Genomic DNA, 20775 nt, shown 5'->3' with positions numbered 1-20775 from the left:
CAGCTTCACCACATGCCCTAAAGGCCTTAGAGAGGAAGTAGAACAGCAGGTCAAAGTGACATTACCTCATGGCTAGTTGGAAACTGCAACAGCCTACTCATCTGACTTCTTACGCAAATACTTCCCCTTATGAAAATATGCAACTCTATCTGAGGGATTCACAGATACTCTCAATTAACTCCAGTCCAACCGTTAGAAATCAAAGATCTCACAAGGAGAGCCTACTTTTTTCTTAGGACTTATTTTACCATTAACACAAAATGTATCTTTATCATTGAACATCTAACATGTGTGTATGTAGTTTTAATTCAGCTGCACAATATGATAAATGTACAAAACAGTGGTGCATTGACAATGAAACATGCAGGACACAACTGTGGAAAAAGATCGACAAAAGATGTACGTTGAGATATACTGTAACTTTTATAGGACATCAACACATAGCCACACTCAGTTTGAGACATAATTTGCTTTTAATAGACACCGTTTTAGACATTTCTCTTTATTAAGCAGTTTAATAGTCTGGAAAACCAGGTCTGGAGCCCACACTGAGATCATTTTAGCCTTTTCCTCAGTTACCCACAGTCTTTAAATCCACTTAGTAGTCCTATTATAGAGCTATACCAGGGAAAAGACAGAGGACCCATTTTATCTGTAGCTTCTTTCTGCAAGTACAAAAGCACATTTTGGTATTGTGACATAAGTATGTATTACTTCATGGGTTTAATATCATTACATACAGTATCTACTGTACATAAAATAGGATGACTGTGAGTCCTCAGAGACAAGAAGAAAATACACAGGTTCAACTGGATGAAGCAGGCATCATGCAAATTATAACATCTAACACACCATCAGTGTGGTTAAGTCCACTTAATGACTTCACACCACTGGGGTGGATGTTTCTCAGAAGCAAAGGCAAAAAACACTAAAAAGTGAATACTATCTGTTCCTCTGTTTCTATTGTCTGGCTATAGTAACCCTGGTTACAGTAAACTTTAACATTTGTTTTACTATCAGAGATTTAAAGTAGTTGAAGAGACAGAATTTTAATGTGCAGAGTGCTTTACAGAAAATAAAGCCACATTAAATGAAAACCAATATGATTAACAATAAAAAAAAAACAACTCTTATGTACATATCAGCCATAACGATGCATTTATCATTTCCAAAGGAAGCATCTGACATTTTAGCAATAAACCCACAATTTTATATATGTTTTTACACCACTCTGGTTGGGGAAGAAAGCATCAATGTAAAGAAAAAAACATGTTGTTGAAAACATGAAGATATTATCATCGTTTTCTAAATTATATCTGAGTACAATGACATTGACATGTCCATGGTGATTTTGAACAGAATATATTTTCTGTGCTATCTGAATTTAAAGTAAATTGACCACACATTTTACTACAAAAAGAAAAGCACATATGTATAGTGTGTACTGTGTTAAAAGGTCTTGTGAAAACAGCATTCTCACTGCAAAAAACAAGCGGCCATCACCAATACAAGTTACAATAAGCAAGACAGTCAGTTAATCTGCCACCCAGTTTCTCTAACTGTTGGGAGTGTCATTGACTACAAGGTGGGAAAGTTGAACTAAAAGTCTCATCCGGTTGGATTTAATGCTATTAGTCAATCAACAAGTCAGTCAGTGAGCAGTGGCATCCCTGAGTTGTTTGCAGCCATCCTTGCTTTCAGGCGGTTAATTTTGAGAGGGAGCAGACCAGCCATCTCCTTACTCAGCTCCAACTCAGTCTCCACAGCGGGTGCTGCCTCAGGGTGGGCCTCACAATACTGCACCACGTATCTAGACAACAGGTGGATGGTGAAAGTGATGGTCAACACATTACAATGTCCCCAACATGGCAGCTGGCAACATTAAGACTGTAGAACACACCCTTATCCTATTAATCTAACTGATTTCAACTCTGTAGTCTACCAATTATATCTGTCTTACATTCAATTTTCCTCATGCTTCTGTATTAATACCAACCTGTTACTCTCATCCTACAGGGTACTGCAAAAGAGCAAGTCTTTCAATATACAACCCTGAAAGTGTTTGGATGTATCACAACAAACAGAGAAATATATTTCCATACTTGTAGTTTTCCAGAGATCTGTTGAGGTTCTCCAGCTGAACAGACGGTATGGAGCTGATCAGCCGGCTGTGTAGTCGGGCTACTCTGAAGCGGGCCACCAGAGCAGGTCTGAGCACCTCCTCCTCCAGGTGCTCTGGAAACTTCCCTTCTGGAGAACATAGAGAGTCTAGGAACATCTGGAAGTACCTGGAGAGGAGAGGATTACAAATTACTCAGAGTAATGTAGTTGCACACATAGGTACCTCACACCTAAATGTACACTCACTTGGCAGAGGCAGAGCAGAGGTGGTTGAATTTCTTAATGGTGTGGTTATCTAGTGACTGTGTATCTGCTTGTCTGTTGGCCAGTGTCAGTTTCAGGTCCATCATTTCACTGTAGGTCTCTGCCAACTCAAACATCAACTGTCTGTGGATCAGTAGGTAGTACTGGGAGTTCAAGTCTACAGAAAAACAGTGGGAAGTGAAGAAAGTCAGATTTAATAAATTATGGTGTCACCCTACAAGGATGCTTATTTTATTTGATCTTTTTCTACTACATTATGTCTTATGAAAATATTCAAAGAGACAAAACTTTCTTCAAAGGAAGAAAGAAAACTGAAATAAATTCAAGAACAAAATTAGCTCAGTACCAGTGCAGATCGGCTCTAGCATATCAACTCTTCGTTTGTGCATTTTGCAGCGTCGCTCCAGATCCTCTTCAAAGAAAGCCAAGGCCCTGAACAGAGAACTGTGATCCTGCAAGATCTCTATGTGGTCCGTCACATATCCATCCATCTGAAAGTATTCCTTGGCCTGCGAGAGAGAATGAATCGATGGACATTACATAGTAACCACTGGACCTAATGACAATGTCAGGTTCATCACCATATTTAACAGCTGAAACTTGACCTGCTACATTCAACACTTTTTCCCTCATCCAAGTCAACACACATTTTTTCAAATGTAAATCTGTGTGGATGAAGAAAAAGGATGAAGGGCTCCTCACCTAATCAGTGTGTGTGTGTGTGTGTGTATACCTGTGTGACATAATTCTGTCCAACTAGAAATACAGCTCTGGCCTCGGTGAAGTCCAATGGGAGCAAACAGTGCACCTAAAAAACATAAAGCAGAAAATTTAAGCTCATCTACTATAACAGGTTGATTTTTATCTGCACAATGGCCCCTTCTAGTGGTACAATAAATCTTCATTTATTGCCAGCTTTTTGCTCAGTTGATTGTGCTTGTGATCTACTGACTGATACTATCACATCAAAACTACTTCATTAAAAAAAAACTTTATTACTTAAAAATGACATTAAAATACCTTATGTTATAGTGGTTTATCAAAAGGGAAACATATCTGCTGCCTTTGACGTGGAGATAGTGGTGATTTAACATGTTTAAAATTATATAACATTTTTCTTAACAATAGTTTTAATAGCATTGCTAGAAGCAGTAGAAGTAATATAAAAGACAGAATACAGACCTTCTCCTCCAGGCTAGCAATGGAGTCAAAAGTGTCTTCAGAGCCAAACAGCAGAGCGCTCTTCCTGCCCTTCTCTTCCTCCTCCTCCTCATGTCTTCGTTCTCTCTTCAACTCTTCTTGACGATCAGTATCTAGCTCCCCAATGTTGTCCTGGTCACAAACACATGTACAAGCACATTTTAAGACACACAACCCTATATGCACATCTAAGCTCAGATACACACCAGCAGGAGCAGCTATACAGATAATCTACATGAATAAACATGCATACCAAGGTTTGTTAAAGTGATAATCCTTGATACTTAATCCTTCTTTTATTTTAGCATAATCTTAGTTGCTAAATTTTTGGTGTAAACTAAAGCTTTTGGCTGATAAAGTTGACTTTTTTTGTGGGTGGTGCTCTTTAGGTTCAATCATGCTGGCTATCACTGCTCATAAGACTTGAGTCATGTGACTCGAGTCCAAGTCATGAGCCTAACAATTTTAAAAAACACCACAGGCACAAGTACAACCATGCAGTACCTCTAGCAGCTTCTTAGCGTCCCGCAGGAGGTTGAGACAGTATTTTATCCAACATCTCGCAATCTCTGCTCTCTTTTGTCTGAGCTGTTCCCTTCGCTCACTCTCTGTCTCACCTGTGTCAAACAGAAGCAGAAAAAGACATTAAGATATGCCAGGAAAGAGGGGCTGAGGGAGGAAAGAGTCAGAGGGAGGAAGGACTGTAATAAATGAGGACAGGAGGTACGATTGGTCGCACAACTGTACCAATACTTTGTTCACAGTTGTGTTATCTCCTGTTTAACTCAATGTAGTTGATAAGAGAAACCACATACAAAAGGTAAAGCAAATCACTGTGCTTATGTTACTATGTACATTCATTAGAGATTTAAGTGGATACTTACTTTCCTGGGCTGCAGCCTCAGAAGGAACTTCTCCTGCCAAACCTGATATGACGGTAGCTGCTGAGAGGCAATGTCTGCCTTCCATGTATCGGCCCTTAAATAAATAAATAGATAAAATAAAATAAAATAAAATAAGAAATCTCACACACATACACACCTCTCATTACTTCTACTCTAAATAAACTACTGTGACAGTGCTAATGTACACGTAAATCACATCTTACAAAATATATCATAAATACAACCATGTAATCACATTTTTTGACTCCATGTCAAGTCTCTGCAAAACAGAACCACAAGGACATTGAAACTTCTCATTTTTGGTGGAAAGTGTGTAACATGCAAAGCAAATCAGATGAAAACGTTTTGGGTGATGACATACAAAATCCTTCTACGTTTAAGGTTTTAAATTAATTGCTTTTAATCTATATGAATCAATCTAAGCCTACCTTAGTGATGTAATACTGTGACAGTGTAGCAGCGTTCAGTGCCCATTCCATGGGATTGAACTGATTTAACTGTAACTGTCTCTGCAGGGTACTGTGACAATAGATGGCAGCACGCTCGGTTTCACCTGGAAGACAAAATACTATAGTTATAATAACTACCATCCAAAAAAGAATAAAGCACTATATTAACATAACAACACTCCAATACATTTTATTCACACAACTTCACAAAGTGAATGTTAATAAATTTAAAAAACGGATATAGAGTATTTGCAGTTTCTACATCAGTTTAAATGTTAGGTCCATTTTACATAAGCTACTGTATACAATAAGTAAATACTGTTATGCAAATTTGATTCAAACACAATAAGACTCACCAAGGTTTTGATAGACTTGAGCAAGGTAGTACATGGTATGAGTGTAGGCCAACTCGAACCTGGTAGGTATAAAAGGAAAGATGGAAGGAAGAGAAAGAAGGGAATTGGAAGAGGTAGTATATGGAGAAGACAAAGTGAAGTAACAATAACATAACTACGAATAGGTATGAAATATGTAAATCTGCATATGTGCACATGTGTGTGTGTCTGGTTTTGGAGGTTACAAGTTACCTCTTGGTCCTTTCCTGATGTGTCAGCAGGTTCTCCTCAGTAGTAAAGTACTCTGTCATATCAGTGGGAGGACTCCCATCCTGGAATAACACAAAACACCACAAACATGGCTGCAGAAGAAGAGGATTTGCCCAAAGTAATTTTCATGTTTGCTCTGCAGTCTTGTCCTCCTGCTGTTGGCTTTTAAGTCAATTTGCCTTTGAAGGCTGGTGTCAACACAGTTAGCAAATGGCATCCATTCACACACCATCACACACATGTTAATGATGCCTATGTGACACTACACCTGCTGATGGCAAGGGAAATTGACGATGATTAATAAATGTGTGAATTGATGGGTTTTGCATGCTACAGTCTCTACTGCCTTGTCATCAATCAGTCAGTCAGTGTACCAGCCGCTTCAGTTAAACAGGCATACAGGAAATTGACTTCACCTCCTTCATATAACGTTGGTAGATGGATTCAGCTGTTTCAAGGAATCCCTGTGCAGTCTCTGTCTCATCCCGGCCTGCCCACAGGATGCCCAACTGGTTCTGATGACACAAACAGCCAACACAAGTGATCAAAACCATCTGATGCTCTGATCTCCCACTACAGTTAAGATGATCTGGATAAGGGCAGAATCCTCCATTATTTACATGTTAACAACATGCTAGCTTCACTGATCTTGCAGAGCTTGTGATGCATCATCATTAAAATATAATGTATGCAAAAAGGGAGAGGTCGTGAAAAATGCTTTAATATATTAACTAGTCAGTCTGGGATGGTTGATTAGCAGCAGCGTCTCAGTCTTTTAACAATATTTCTAACTAGAAGTTTTGGTTAATTTTAACAGCTGTAGCAACGGCCTCCTTGTAAAGAAAACACTTGTGCTGCTAACGTAAAGCTAACAATCAGTAAGTGTATTTGAATAGCATTATTATTATTACCCTGACATGGATAAACAGTGACACATTTTCGCACGACACTCTGCATCTCTCCAGCTGTTTCATGCAGTTCATTAGATGTTCCCGTCCGGCTGACAGTTCCTCCGTGTCGACGTGGTTGACGCCAAGATAGTACTCCACAGCCCCGAGTTTAGCGGCCCGCAGGCCGGCCGGCGAGTCGCCGCTGAAGCCTTGACCGAACACATCCTCCCTCTGCCCGTCCACCGGCTGCTCTGTCGGCCGTTGGTCGCCGCTCTCTCCGCCGCTGTCCTCCTCACCCTCGCCAGCTTCAAAGCTCTTCAGTGAGCAGTATATCTCTCTGAGGAGCTCCCTGGCCTTGTATTTGGATCGGAACGGGTCATTTTCTGGGTCGTTACGTGATTCTACCTCCGTTAAATTTTGGGCGTTGGTGAATTTGTCGCAGATCGTTCTCCACTCATCGCTGCTGAGGGACGCCATGATGGTCTTCTTCTTTGCCGTTCAGCTGCATCTGAGTCTTTTTTTAAATTTTTTTTTTCATTACTGCCATCTTCTGGAGTTAATAAGTTACTGTGTCTCTGTCAGTGTTTCATCGTTTCCTTATGCGTTTTTGGGAAGTACGGTACAACGTCCATTTATATGCTCTTCTCTTGAATCCGTGTTTCCAGGCAACCAGTAATAAACAGTGATGCTTTGCAAATCACAACAATTTAAGTACTTAACTACAATTTCGAGGCATTTGATTAGTATTTTCATTTTATGCCACTTCATACCTCTGCTCCACTACCTTTCAGACAAAAATATTGTACTTTTTACTCCTATAGCTATATTTTTATGACAACTGCAGTACACTCAGTTGTGCCTTTACAGATTCGTATTTTAAATACAACATATATGATCACCTTATAAAATGTGATGTAATGTTACTAATCAAACCACCCAACAGACAACTTTTAGATACTCTCAGTGCTCTTAGTTAAGTAAAACTTAAATACTTAATGGAGTATCTTCCCCTTGCAATATTACAAGTTTTATTTAAGTATATAATGTGAATCCTACTTCCACCACTGGTGGTTTTTACTTCACTTGGCTCCTATTTGTTTATTTGTTCAATGTCAAGTATGCAGACAATTGTGGCAATATAAAAATATGTTTAACATATTCATCAAGCTCTCAGTAATTTCCACATAAAGGTTTAAAACTTCAGGTGCATACATTAAAAATAAAAAATTCGAAGCAACCTCTTCATTTCCATTTAGTTTGATTTGAACTTTCTAAGATTTGTCTATTGTTTAGTGCTACTCTAATAAAGGCATTAGGTTGCAGAGCAGTCTTGAGTGTAAATACAGAGCAGTGGAGTCTTTGACATTGGTGAAATACCTGAGTATCCCTAAGTAACAATGCCCATGGAGTAGGACTTCACGACAAACAAGAAAAAAATGGAATCTGAAGTTGCAAAGGTGAACTTCAGAAATAAAAATCCACTCGCTGAATTGTGTTCAAGTTGGTTATTGCCAGTTTATTTAAACAAACCCAGAGAATCAAATCTGTAATCAGGAAAAATGATGTGAATTATATAATGACAATAAATTAATGTGAATGACACATAACAACAACACACGCTACACGTTTGGTCAGCACTGACGGAAGCAGCTTGCCTTGCCCAGTTATGCTGGATTATAACCCATCTTAATTATAAAGATTTACAGTGCAGGCAGCTTCACCACATAAAAAAACATACATATTTATTTTGTATGATTTAAACATTTGAATGAACAATTCCTTATTACACTGTAATAAAACTATGTCAAATTAGATCCTTATACACACTACATTTTCGATATACAGCATAATATCTTGCTCCACGGAAGAACAAATAAAAAGCTTACCTCTGTGTGTTTTCTGTGTTTGAGTAAAGGTTAATGAATGGAAGTCCATACTCTTGGACAATGATAATCTACCATGGTGGGGACATATTTACACATACTAACTTTTCTATGGAATATCGTGAATATTTCAATCACTAAGGAGGTGTGAAAGTAATAAAAATGTTAATGCTGATGACCAGAAATGAGATGACTGGCCAATAATGATTATTTTTGCCTAATTTGAAAGTGTTTATGGCCGATGGATTGAGTGAGCAAAGCATGTAACTGTCAGGCTGGTTAGCTGAGTGTACATTTTATTTTTGTGTGTCATGTTGAAAGTTGCAAAAAATCAGTTGACCTTAAATCTTGGAGGAAAGCATCTGCTTTTTTCTGTCTTTCTAGTAAAAAGTGACTAAAACTTCGTGTGGAGGATCAATCATGGTGATATATCATGGTGTAGGTGCCACAGTTTCAATGATTAGATAAAATGTTTTGATGTCCAGGTTTGGGTGGCTGTTGTAGCAACATGGTGCCACTCTGCAGTGAACGATCTCCATCTGCTTCATTCTGTCACTAAGATCCACTCTTCTTCTCCATGCTGAAATAATAAATAAACAGTCAGAGTGCACACAATTCTACTCTAATCCCAAAACCTAAATGCAAAGGATAATTCCAGCTATTTTCATCCTGGGTCTCATTTTCATAAATTTAAACATCATGTTCATTGCTGAATGCAAGTCACTCTAAGTTTCATTCTCCACTGGAGTGTATCTGAGGGTAATGCTTTCCTCATAACTCTTAAGTTGAGTCAATGATGAAATATCATTGTGGTAAAATAAGGATCAGGTTGAAAATAACTGGAGAGACACATTGTATTTAGACATTTGTTATTACAAATAACAGAGAACATGTAAGAAAGACGGATGACAATGTAAATGCTATAGATAGTAGCCTGATAAGCCACCTGTGTGTCATCACTAACATCTCTTTAACTGAAGCTTGATAAGATAGCTGATGACTTCAGTAACTTCAGTGACTTGCAGAGAGGTCAGGGGACATAATAAACAACAGGATTGGATTTTTCTGTAGGCAACTGATTGAAGACTGTAGACCATAACACAAAGCCATCATTTTTGGAAATTTTGAGAAAATTTGCGAATGCTTTCGTCCAATACAACTGTTTTACTATACATCCCCTGTTCACAATGACAAAGAAAAAACAGACTAGAATATGACTTACTTGAACTTAATGAGGCGACTTCCCTGGATTAGCTGTGCCGTCTCATTGGTCAAATGGCACGCAAAAAGTAGCCAGTTGCGTGGCTGCACCTTGTAGGCAAACCTCATGAAGAGCAGTGAATAGCAGGACAGAGCTGAGACGAGAGAGAAAACATACAGACAAAAGACCTTCATTAACCAATAGTTATAACTTCCATTAAATTCTGGACACTTCTTACCACTGCTCAAACATGTAACAATAAATAGTTTAGCTTTATTACCCACAAAAGAAAATCGATTATAGAGTAACTAACAGCACAAACTTTCATATGAATATTGACCTTTCAAATCTTAAATCAACAAACAGCTACAGATAAGTGGTCAGTACAAACTCTTCTGTCAGGCCTCTGTTACTTCAAGACCTTTTTGAGGCCAAAGTGAAAACGCTCTCATTCAGAATGTGACAAAGACATAGGACAGTCACCGGAAATATTCAGTGTGACTAACAAAAATTGCAGCTGTTGTTTACTTTATAGAATCTCTTATTTCTTAGTTACCTTGAGATAAAGTACAAATTTCAACCCTTACCCTAACAATGTGAACCAGAAAAGGACAGGCATATTGTGTGTACTGTGCATTTGTACATTTATGTTTATCTGTGTATGTGTCTGTGTGTCTTACCGAAGGTCATTCTGCCACTGATAATCTCAGGGCTTTTCTTCATATCTGTGATGGCGGCAATAGGAAGACCCCAGTTTGCTACAGGGCCCCAGAAATGCTGCACAGACACGAACAGACACACACACAAAGGGACATATTATATTAGTTGACATTTATTAACAGTTATTACTTTATAATAAAATGTTATTGTGAATCCCATTATAAAAAGGAACTGGTGTTGAATATACATGGAAGAAAAGCACAATAGTGAAGATTTGAAAATGATACAAGCAAACAGACATACACTCATAGGGGTGGCTATTTTGTACAGTACATATAGGTAAAGTCAAAATAGAAAGGCAGGCAGATAGAACAGGCAGTCACAAATGTGGAAAAACACAGTCAGAAACACATAGTGACAGACAGATAGACAGACACAAAGAATGAGTACTTACCGTGCTGTTTAATGTTTTGTTTATTTCAGGGGCCACATGCAAGAGAAAAGAACAAAAATACAGATAAGTCACACTAACAAGAACTACGTCACACAAGAAAAGTCACAGGTTTGTTTCAGGCAGTTCACAAATAATGAGAGAACTAGTACAATCCCAGATTCTGCGATTAAAAGTATCTGCTCCATCTACACATCACTAAATTACGTGACATTATAGTCCCTGGATGAAAATGTTAAACTACTTACTTAATACAAGCTGATACACTTATCGGTTACTGTATTTGCTCCATGATAATAATACATGGCACCAAAAAAATGCCTTGTCCGAAAGGGTTTTGTTTATATTTGTCACAAATTAGAGTAAAGGCCATGTCACAGTGATGCAAGAGGCCATCTTTGTTTACATTTGTCACACATACAGACGAAGGTATATTTGGGTTATCTTTATTCTCATTAATATTATTTTTAAGAATGTTTTTAACATTTGAAAGTCAAACAAATGCACAATGGCTACAGTGCATTTGTTTGACTTTCAATCTTAAACAAAGATGGCCTCTTGCGTCACTGTGACATGGCCTTTACTCTAATCTGTGACAAATATAATCAAAGATGGTCTGAACAATAATTTACCCTTCACTCTATTCTGTGGCATGTACACACACCACCAAAACACATGTACACATTAACCAGCATCTTCACAATACGTGAAGAAGCAATAAAAGCAGCTCCCCTTGCTCGTATTTGTCTGTCAAGCCAGATTTGACAATCGGCACAACTTCAATACTGTTGTTAGAGGCAAAGTATTACTATAAGTAACGAACCATTTTCAAAGATTACTGATTGTTTTTGGATGTTTTTTTTTTGGATGAGAGCGACTGACTCCATGTACCTCACATGTCGTGTAATTATAATCCATGAAAACTAGTATATCCACAGTTTACTGTTCTGCATTTACAGAACACTTCATAAACTTGAGTAACAAGTTCACTCCATGCTAGACACATAGAAAAAGCACAACCGTCCTTGAAAGGTGAAACGGTGAAAAATAATGCTAATGCAACAGACGGTGTAACATAAATTATTGAAAATTGTGACAGAGTTTTATTAAAGCGGAAATTGAGCTGGCTTTTAAAAATTATCCAACGTTACCGAGCGGTATAACCTAGTCACTCAACAGCTAAGCAGCTAGCATACATTAGCATGCGTGCTAACAGAAAAATTTGTTAGATGCTTACACATACACATACCTCGTCAAATAATCCCTGAACTCTTTGCTCTTCAGGTGGTCAATAGCTTTCCGTGCAATTGCCCCTGCCATGGTTTAACGCTAGGATGGTGTGTGTTTTAGCCGAGAGGAGCTCTGTTTCACTGCTGAAGGGCGACTGGAAACTCAGTTCAGAGGACGACCGGTCAAATTTCCACCCATAACAGTGGCGCTTTACGACACTGTCGTGGTGACGCAGCTCAACCGGAGGCGGCTGCCTACATTCATGCTGCCTAGTGTGGTGTGAAAAAAGACGAGGTTAGAAATATTTCTACAGTAGGAGACCTTGTATAATTAACTTTGGTCCACACACCAACCACAGCATATGCACCTTAACGCTGGTTCCTTAAAACGGAACGACGAAGAAGAGGAAGGACGAAAAAACAGAAGCAGCAGCAGTGACAGGTTACTGGGTCCGGGATGCAACAACACAACGGCTTTCATAAACATTCTTCATTTGCAACGAAGCAGAACAACAACAGCCGCGGAAAAGTCTGCAAGAACGTAGCTCAAACTTTGTACATGCCAAGGACGTCATTTAAGGCCAATGACATCCATCCAGTAATGGTCATTTTCTAATTAAAATTTAATTTAAAATAAATCTGAAATGTTCTCAACTATCTTGTCGATCATACATTTTTATTGAGGTTCCATGTTGGCATGCTTCAAAGTACAGTTTGAGGGGAAAGACTTGGTTTTAGGGTTCGGGTTAAGCATTTAATTGTGATGTTTAAGATTAGGGTAAGGCACTAGGGAATGCATTTAGGGTTCTTCTCACAACTATAGAAAGACCACTGAATGCAGATGCTGTGCTGTGATGGGAGATAACAACACAGGAGCACAAAATGAAATGGGGAATTAAAATTCATAAAATAGCTTATGTCTAGGTCGTTGGAAAATAGCCTTGGTTGTCTAAACAAACAGATTTCTTTGGTTTTGCGGTATAAAAAAAGTCTTGTAAATCTATATCTGATCTTGGAGGATCATAGACGAACATCCACTGCATGTTAAAAGTCACCCTAACACTGTACGTAAAAAGGCACAAACATAAATGTACACATACTTACATGCATGCAAAAATTTGTTACATGCACATGCTCACATACAGAGTATTTTCCAGATTAAGGTAAAAGTAAACTTTATTATTCATTTTTAATTTGTTTGTAAAAAAAACACAGAAACAGTAACATTTTTGTCATTGCATTCAGCATCGAATGTGTTTACATTTCAGTCATTGTAATACAATGCACACAATGTAATGCCTAAAAAATAATGAAATGAAATGAATGAATGCAATACAGAGGTAATACACTGTAAATCCCAGAGAATCCAGATGATGCTGGCGCACTACAACACCCCTAGGGGGCAATATGAGCATTTACTTTTACATCTTAAAAAGGGAGAAAATGAAGGCAAAAAAAGTTTACGTTAAAAGTCTAAATTCTGTGCTCAATATCTTACAAAAGAATAAAACACAGGTGATGGACACAGTCTGAGAAATCTCTAAAAACTGTTTAGCAGCGTCCTGACTGCAGTTATGAAAGAATATATAATGGATGAAGCAGAGGTGAGGAACTCCACAGAACAAAATACAGTGTCTTCAACTGTTTTCTACAGTTAATCTCAACAACACATCGTACTATCATGGTGTGCTTTACCATGGGCATTTATCACAGAAAAAGTCAGTGATAAAATTGCCGTCGCCTTTTTAATCATACGCATTGTTACAATGGACACTTGTAGTTCAATTTAGCTTGGATAAACTGTTGACCCAACAGAGCCAAACAGAATCAATGACTTTTATATTGCCATGTGACAAAGTCTTTATGCTGGCCATAAATTTTACAATAAATATGTAGGGAGCAAGATTAAAATCCATATTTTTTAATTCTTCATTTATACCTTCGAGAGTATGCTACAAAATACAGAACAACCTAGCTATCCCCATTATTATTATTATTAGCCTATTATTATTTTTTCTTCAGAAGGTTCTACATCATAAATATTAAATTGACTCGACATCAGTGTCCACCATTGGGCCGCACCTCTGCATAGTTCTTAACCAGCTGGGAGACCCTGACCACTTTGATGTCTGCAGGTATCTGATCGTAGTCTGACCACAGGTACTCTGGAGACAGCACCTTGGTTGGTTTGTTGTTCAACAGGTACCTGCATGACAGAAAGAAAGGCATAAAAGACAATGACTAGACAGAAAATGATTGTGAGTAGTAGCAGCATGTCAAACTTTACATTAAAAACGGTTGGAACAATAAGATTAAAAAAATAAAAAAAGCTCTGACAAAGCTGACTGTGAAACAACAGAAAAACAAAGACGTGTACTTGTTGAGGTGACTTTCTTCCTGCCATACAGCTTCGATCTTATTCTTGGCATCCTCTTCCGACTGTTCGTAACAGTACCTGATAAAATAAAAGAGGTAGAACTCTGTGACAGAGGTTGCTAGAGGTAGATTTTATTTTTACATATATTTGAGGATGAGAGTAATGAAAGAAGCAAAACTTGGTAAATTAGTGACATTACTTTCAAAAACTTGTAAGATACTTGCATAACGGTCACTTTTGTGACAAGATGTAAGCTACTCTTTTAATTAGAAATGCCACAAAAATAACTTAAGAGATCAATTGGTTTTGGTTACCTGACTAGCTTGTACATTTCCTCCAGATATCCACCCCAGACAGCAGCTGTGTAATAGTAGTCTCCTTCACCAGTAGGAATGTATGCCTTGGACTTGGGCCTACGCTCATATGGAAAATTATCCCTGTTTGTGTTCTGAGAAAAAAAAAAGGAAAAAACATTAACTAAATTATGGATTAAAAATTATGGCAACAATAACAGCAATAATATAGGTGAAAAAAAACATTGCATTGTGTTATTGTGAACATAAAATAAGAAAAGACTTCACTAACTGAAGATAAACAGTGTAGGAGAAAGAGTAAAACCTTGTAGTAGCCGCGGTGAAGCACAGCAGATAGCTGGCTGAGAGACTCTGCTCCAAAGTGGTTGTGAAAGACACTGTCGATGTCCATCATAAAAAGATAATCTGCTTCATTACGGATCTGAAAACATGACAGATGAGATGTAGGACTAAATGCTTCATGGAGAGGCTCAATTAGATAAAAGAAGATGTGATTAAACAGTTACTGTAACCAGTAAGCAATATTTCAGAGTACCATATTTTATTTTTATGCACCTCAGTGAGTGCTGAATCTTTTTTTATTGTTGCTGCACAAACCTCCTAGTAGAAGTAAAGACTGAACAGTGAAGATTTTAAAGCATCAGCCGCTGTAACCAGATGAAAATGTCAACAGCTTTCATGTTGTGTATGGTCTATTTTGCACATTTCTTACCTGTTTGTCAATCGTGATGGTTGCCCATTTCATCCTACCAAGTACTACATCCTGCCAGCGCATAGCACTAGGGACAGTGACAATTGAGATCTTCCGGCCTTCACCCAGTCTAATCTGTAAAGTCAAATAAATAAATAAAAAAAGAAAGAAAGAAATGAATTCTAATTGTCATCTTCTAACAACATTAATTGACAGTATGCAAATGCAAAACAATCTTCAGGAAAAGACGTTTCAATGATGCATTTTGTAGCTGAACCAAGCATTTTGAGGAAAATAATGATGAGTCTGGGCTAAACCTTTATCCAATAAACTGGACAACTGACCTCTATAAACATGAAATCATCTTGGAGGTTAAAGTAGCTTTATGGTATCAAATACCATCATATGCAAAACACCTAGGTTAGTACATAAACAGCAAGTTTATTTAGGTTGTTACTCTGTATGGAGTATTGCCACACATGAAGATATGGTTCATACGCGATTTCTGCAATGGCAGTATTGAAGATCTTTTTCTCATTTACATGTGTGTGTTTTTTGTTCCTATCTGACCCTCTACTTTACATACTGGTTCACCAGCGACAAACACACAACGCCAAGTCCTAACAAACTAAGAGCAAAACAAACGAGTCAGTGCTCACTTCTGTACAAAGAGACTAAAAATGTTATTTCGTAGTGCACCGGTGGTGGGAGATCCCTTCCAGGTCACCATGGGGTTTAGTCATGCCCACTTCCTGGTTTTTAAATGTTTGGGTAAGGCTATATATTCACTTTGGTGCTGCTCTCTCTCTCTCTCTCTGCTCTCTGGTGAGCCTGTGGTGTGCTGTCTTTGCTCTGTTTGTTTTGTTGGTTTAGTTATTGTGTTTTGGTCTGTTTAGTAGTTTCATTGTTTGCACACTGTTGTCCCTGGTATTGGTTTGGTTATTTCCCCCAAGAATTTGTACCTGTCTCAAGTTCTAATACATGTTCCTTTTGTTTGTTTCTCTACAGTGTTGTAGGCGCGGCAGCGAGCGTGGCCGGCCCGACGGTGGAGGGTTTGGTGGTAAAGTTCCTTACCTGTGCTTCGTCACCCCTCATATTAGTGTGTTTGCTAAATTTTGCACTTCCTTCACTATTCATTTGCATCCCCTTTGTTGATTTGTTGTGTGAGTGTGTAGGGCACCGGAGTGTGGTGAGGTACTTTATCCCAGTTTAAATGTTCTCCCTTCCCTGTTTGCGGCAACAGCTGCTAATCCTACGGCTCCTTTTCTTTTTTTGTGTTCCTGTTATTCATTTATATATGAGACAAATTGGAACTTGAGGCACTTATGTTTTCTATTGCTTTTTTTTTTCTTAACTTTAATAAATTGTTGTTGGTTTTTATATATAGATCTTTTAAATAAATTTGTAATCTTGGGGGAAATCCTTGTCTCAGTCCATCTTTTGTCACCTGTATCAGTAAGGTATCTGTGGATTAACTGTTTTACTGAGGTATTAAAGGGGTTCAGTAGTACCCGAATTTTTCAGTTAAATCCGGGCCTTGCCACGGCCCGGCCACAGTAGTATTTATTGTTAAATAGTATATGTTTAGCCCCAAACTACTTTTATACATATTAATAAACGGAAACTCACTTTAGGAACGTCTTTTTCATTGTCTGTGAAGATGTAGTAAGTGACCCTGAAGTCAACAAGAAAATACTTTTCACTCGACTCTAGGAAGCCCTTTAGGAAACGAGTGTATCTGTACATATGGAGAGAAGCAAGGTAGAAGCATTATCAATTAGTATAAGACAAGAAAAGACAACACAAGACGATTAATACAATACAGAAGGTAAGTAGAATTTATGTGAGGTAGCTTTACAATTTCATGTTTACAAGATTTTAAATTTCATCTTCAAGGTGTGGGTTGGGTCAAACCTCACTCCCATAATATCCTGTGAGATATCCTGTGTACCTACTTGCCAACAGCAAACACCACCACAGCGACTCTTGGGTCCATTCTCTTATAGATGTCATCGATAACGACTGGATCAAAGGTTCCCTCCCAAACCAGAGGAGCGTTCCAATTTGTCACTGAGTTCACATCAGTGCGTCTGCAGAAAACAAAGAAATTGAAATGAAATCAGCATAACCCTAACCCTGAGGCAGTAGCTAATGATGCAGTCAGTGCCAAAGGTTGCCCTCCGCATGCTTCCTCTACATGAAGAAGAGCACAGCAGGTGCAATTACCACGCTAAAAAGATTGTAGGCACTCAATCAATCAGAATATAGACCTAATGGTAGCTAATGTTACGTTGTCATTACATGAACATTCATGTTGCTACAGAATGTAGAAGTCAGGTTTCTTCTCCCCTTTACAACCTTCTGTCTTAATACACCTGGAAATACCGAAACAGATCATCAGAAAATGCCGAATTTTATGAAAGGGGTTGTAAATTACCAATTTGAATGTTACACTTACAAATTATATATGAAATAGTAAAGTACTGCAACTAATAACAAAATTATATAATAAACTCAATGAGGAATATTAATTTATATAATAAACCAAAATAATATTGCACCTCTTAATTTACAAAACAAATTACTATGGTAAGCTTATAATTAAAATAATCCAAATGTGTACAATAATTAATGTCAGTTTTCCTTGTGTGTCCATTGTTGATTTACCTCTTTGCCTTGTATTGCCACAATGGTGATTGTTTGCCCCACCCTCCTGTGTTACACCTGTTTCTTTTTATCTGTTCTCCTTGTGTGTATTTAGTCTCTGTGCTCCCCATTGTCCATGTCAATTTGTCTGTTTTGCCACTGATGAGTTTCCTTGTGTGTCTCAGAATTAAGTTAATCACTCTCACCGCTTTCACCAGCATCACATCCAGCTGCAGTTGGCAGGAGTCGTCAGCAAACTTATCCTGATAAATCCCATACACATTTTCTCCACCCCATAGTGTGGGTATTACAATTAGGCTACATGAACAATGTTGGGCTTCAGCAAAAGTGACTGCCCAGACATACATGGAAACTAAATAATTACACAAAATGGCCAGACAGTTTAGAGAAGTCTTAGCTTTAAATATGTGATGACAGTGCCAAATTGAGATACTCAAAATCCAGCTTGTCATGTATAAATTTTACACAGCAGAATAGTGTAATATCTGTTCTCAGTATCTTACCCTTTTTGTGTGCTTGGCTGAGCATATTTCAATCTGGAAAAAAAACAAAAATCAAATCAAATTTAACTTTATTTTGAAGTTGAAAATAATATGGTCAGAGGCACATATAGCACAAAAATTTGCACAGAAAATACATAAAGTAAAACAATAAATACAAAAAAGACAGACAAGGTGCTGTGTTTCTGTAATGTGTTTTTTAAAATCATACTATCCATTGGTCCTTCCATGTATTTGTCAGTTCCTATTCAGCGACTCCTGAGGCCTACCCCCCCAGCATGTATGCTTTAAGTCCCGTTGTTTTAGGGCTGTAAAACTTAAATGATGATTAACCAAAGGTGGAGTAAGTGTGCTTATTGCAACAGCATTAAAAGGAAAGCTGGAAAACCTTTGCTCCATCCCCTTTATTATTTATATACGTTTATGACCTTATACAGATTCTTGCACAATTTACTATCTATTGTGGTAAAAATGTTGTAAAGGTTTTATAGCAGGGCGAGAACATGAACCTGAGTCACACCAAGTGTAAACTGGCAGCTGTATTTGAACCACCTGTTTCTCTCTGTCTAAAGAAAAGTGGATTCCCACCCAGTTTTCATATTTAGGTCTCCAATCCTCCATCTGCTGCAATCTTTTGTCTTTGCATCCTTCACCTCAGGCTCAGGGCTATTATCACAAGGCTGGCAAATGCTTAAAAGGGAAACACATGCAAAAAAAATCATTAATCATATGACAGGATGGAATTAATGACATGGATAATAAAACAATTTAAGGTGTAAGAATTCACAAAAATGCTACAGAATGAAACTTCCTGTAATGGTTGGGTGGTGACAGGATTCACTTCACAATGTGCAATTTCACTTTGAAAGGTTTACATTTAATCCAGCCGGCAGATGTCCACTGTGACTGGTGGGTGTTTGTTTCCTACACATTCAGTTGATACTCTTTCTTGAGTAACCAGCTCAGTGGGTTTTCATTGTTACATACATGTGAATTGATACATCTTTTTTTGTCTTAAAGAAACCTTACCTGAAGGACGAAACAGGATATCCAGAATAGATATAGATAGTTCTGTAAAGACACAGGGATGAGTTAACCAGAGTGTAGAGTAAAGGAATAAAAATATAATTTTATAGATTTGAATGAATTTGCAGTAAGAGTAAGAATGTACAGTAAAGGAATAAAATGTAATCTTATAGATTTGATTTTTTTTATATATACATATACACATAAAATACATAGCTTATATATACATACATAGAATAATTTGTGTTCTGTAAATGCCTTTTTTTTTTGCTTTTTTTTTTTTTGCTTTTTTTTTGAGCAGTGGCTTCTACTCCTTAGTGTTTGACTATTATGTTGGCCCCATTATCATAAGACACATTCAAGCCTGTTGTAACCTCAACATTCACAAAGCCAAAGAAATGAGCCTTGATGTCTGGCTTCCCCTGTAAAGTCATGCATATTTGCTCCTGGTGACTAGTGTCAGGGGCACAGTCCAAGATAATGGAGAAGTACTTTGAGTTTCTCCCTTGACTCTTACTAGAATCATTTACCACTTCACATGATTGGTACTTTATACAAATTGGACTTTGACCGTAGCTTGTTATGGTAATTTGAAGGGAATTTTTAAAAGTCTCAATTACACAAAAATCTTACTAAAAAATTTTAAAAACAAATATTTTGGACTACTTCAATATCTAGCTACTGTTTAAGTTTCAGCTTTTATTCCCTTTGTAAAAAACCTTGCAGGTCTAAAGTGCAAATGCAGCTGTGTTAGGAGAAGGAGAAGGAGAAGAACAGCAAAGAAGACCAAAATATAGTCCTAATAATGTAGCACAATATTTAACCTATTTATATATATCAATTACCTTACAGTTACATTATTATACTCAGATCATATATATTATCGTTAGTCATTTGATATAATTTCTTTAATCAAAAGCCTTAATCATGTAGAATCTATAAGATAATTTTAGAAACACACTTAGCATTACTATACTTTGCACTGTGGTAAAAAAAAAAAAAAAAAAAGTACAATTCTTATTACTTATGACTTACCCCAAAAGGATGAGAAGAAAGACAAAACTGACCAAAATATGGGTCCTTGAAATGTAGCGCAACATGTTAATTCTCTGAATAATTTATGGGCTATTGTCTGACCAGACTGTATCTGTAACTGGAATCCTACTGAACTTTCTTTTTTTTTTTTTTTTTATAAAAAAAAACTACAGACTAACTTACTTAGACTAAACTAAGCACTACAGCACTGGCTGTTCGCTCAGTTTCAATATAATCTAAGACACGCAGGTCATTAAGTATTTACATACATAGCCTACTGCACAGGTTGCACTTCTACTAAGCATGA

At 37.5% G+C, this 20775-nt stretch overlaps 3 protein-coding genes across 3 annotated transcripts; all 3 read right to left on the bottom strand.

Moving 5' to 3' along the window:
- Nucleotides 1–404: 404 nt before the first annotated feature.
- On the bottom strand, nt 405–6930 carry kifbp (kinesin family binding protein). Its single transcript, XM_023395283.2, has 13 exons — nt 6456–6930; nt 5961–6059; nt 5527–5606; nt 5296–5354; nt 4919–5043; nt 4470–4563; nt 4090–4202; nt 3568–3717; nt 3119–3193; nt 2732–2894; nt 2368–2542; nt 2103–2288; nt 405–1810 (listed from the first exon to the last, which is right to left on the bottom strand). Exons 1-13 carry the CDS (start codon nt 6909–6911, stop codon nt 1648–1650), a joined length of 1938 nt encoding a protein of 645 aa, XP_023251051.1. The 5' UTR covers nt 6912–6930; the 3' UTR covers nt 405–1647.
- Nucleotides 6931–7924: 994 nt separating this feature from the next.
- On the bottom strand, nt 7925–12077 carry mpc1 (mitochondrial pyruvate carrier 1). Its single transcript, XM_087170777.1, has 4 exons — nt 11875–12077; nt 10199–10295; nt 9540–9672; nt 7925–8897 (listed from the first exon to the last, which is right to left on the bottom strand). Exons 1-4 carry the CDS (start codon nt 11947–11949, stop codon nt 8873–8875), a joined length of 330 nt encoding a protein of 109 aa, XP_087026903.1. The 5' UTR covers nt 11950–12077; the 3' UTR covers nt 7925–8872.
- A 939-nt stretch (nt 12078–13016) lies between these two features.
- Nucleotides 13017–20775, bottom strand: LOC111645940 (globoside alpha-1,3-N-acetylgalactosaminyltransferase 1-like). The gene is made up of 11 exons (XM_023395288.2): nt 20469–20775; nt 19437–19478; nt 18996–19097; nt 18411–18443; nt 17196–17330; nt 16870–16978; nt 15262–15375; nt 14854–14970; nt 14550–14683; nt 14236–14313; nt 13017–14064 (listed from the first exon to the last, which is right to left on the bottom strand). Exons 1-11 carry the CDS (start codon nt 20531–20533, stop codon nt 13917–13919), a joined length of 1077 nt encoding a protein of 358 aa, XP_023251056.1. The 5' UTR covers nt 20534–20775; the 3' UTR covers nt 13017–13916.

Source organism: Seriola lalandi, unplaced genomic scaffold (genome assembly GCF_002814215.2).
Source record: "Seriola lalandi dorsalis isolate HSWRI2012SDOR001 ecotype SW California unplaced genomic scaffold, Sedor1 jcf7180002054959, whole genome shotgun sequence".
NCBI lineage: Eukaryota > Metazoa > Chordata > Actinopteri > Carangiformes > Carangidae > Seriola > Seriola lalandi.
This window is presented reverse-complemented; position numbering and strand designations above follow the sequence as displayed.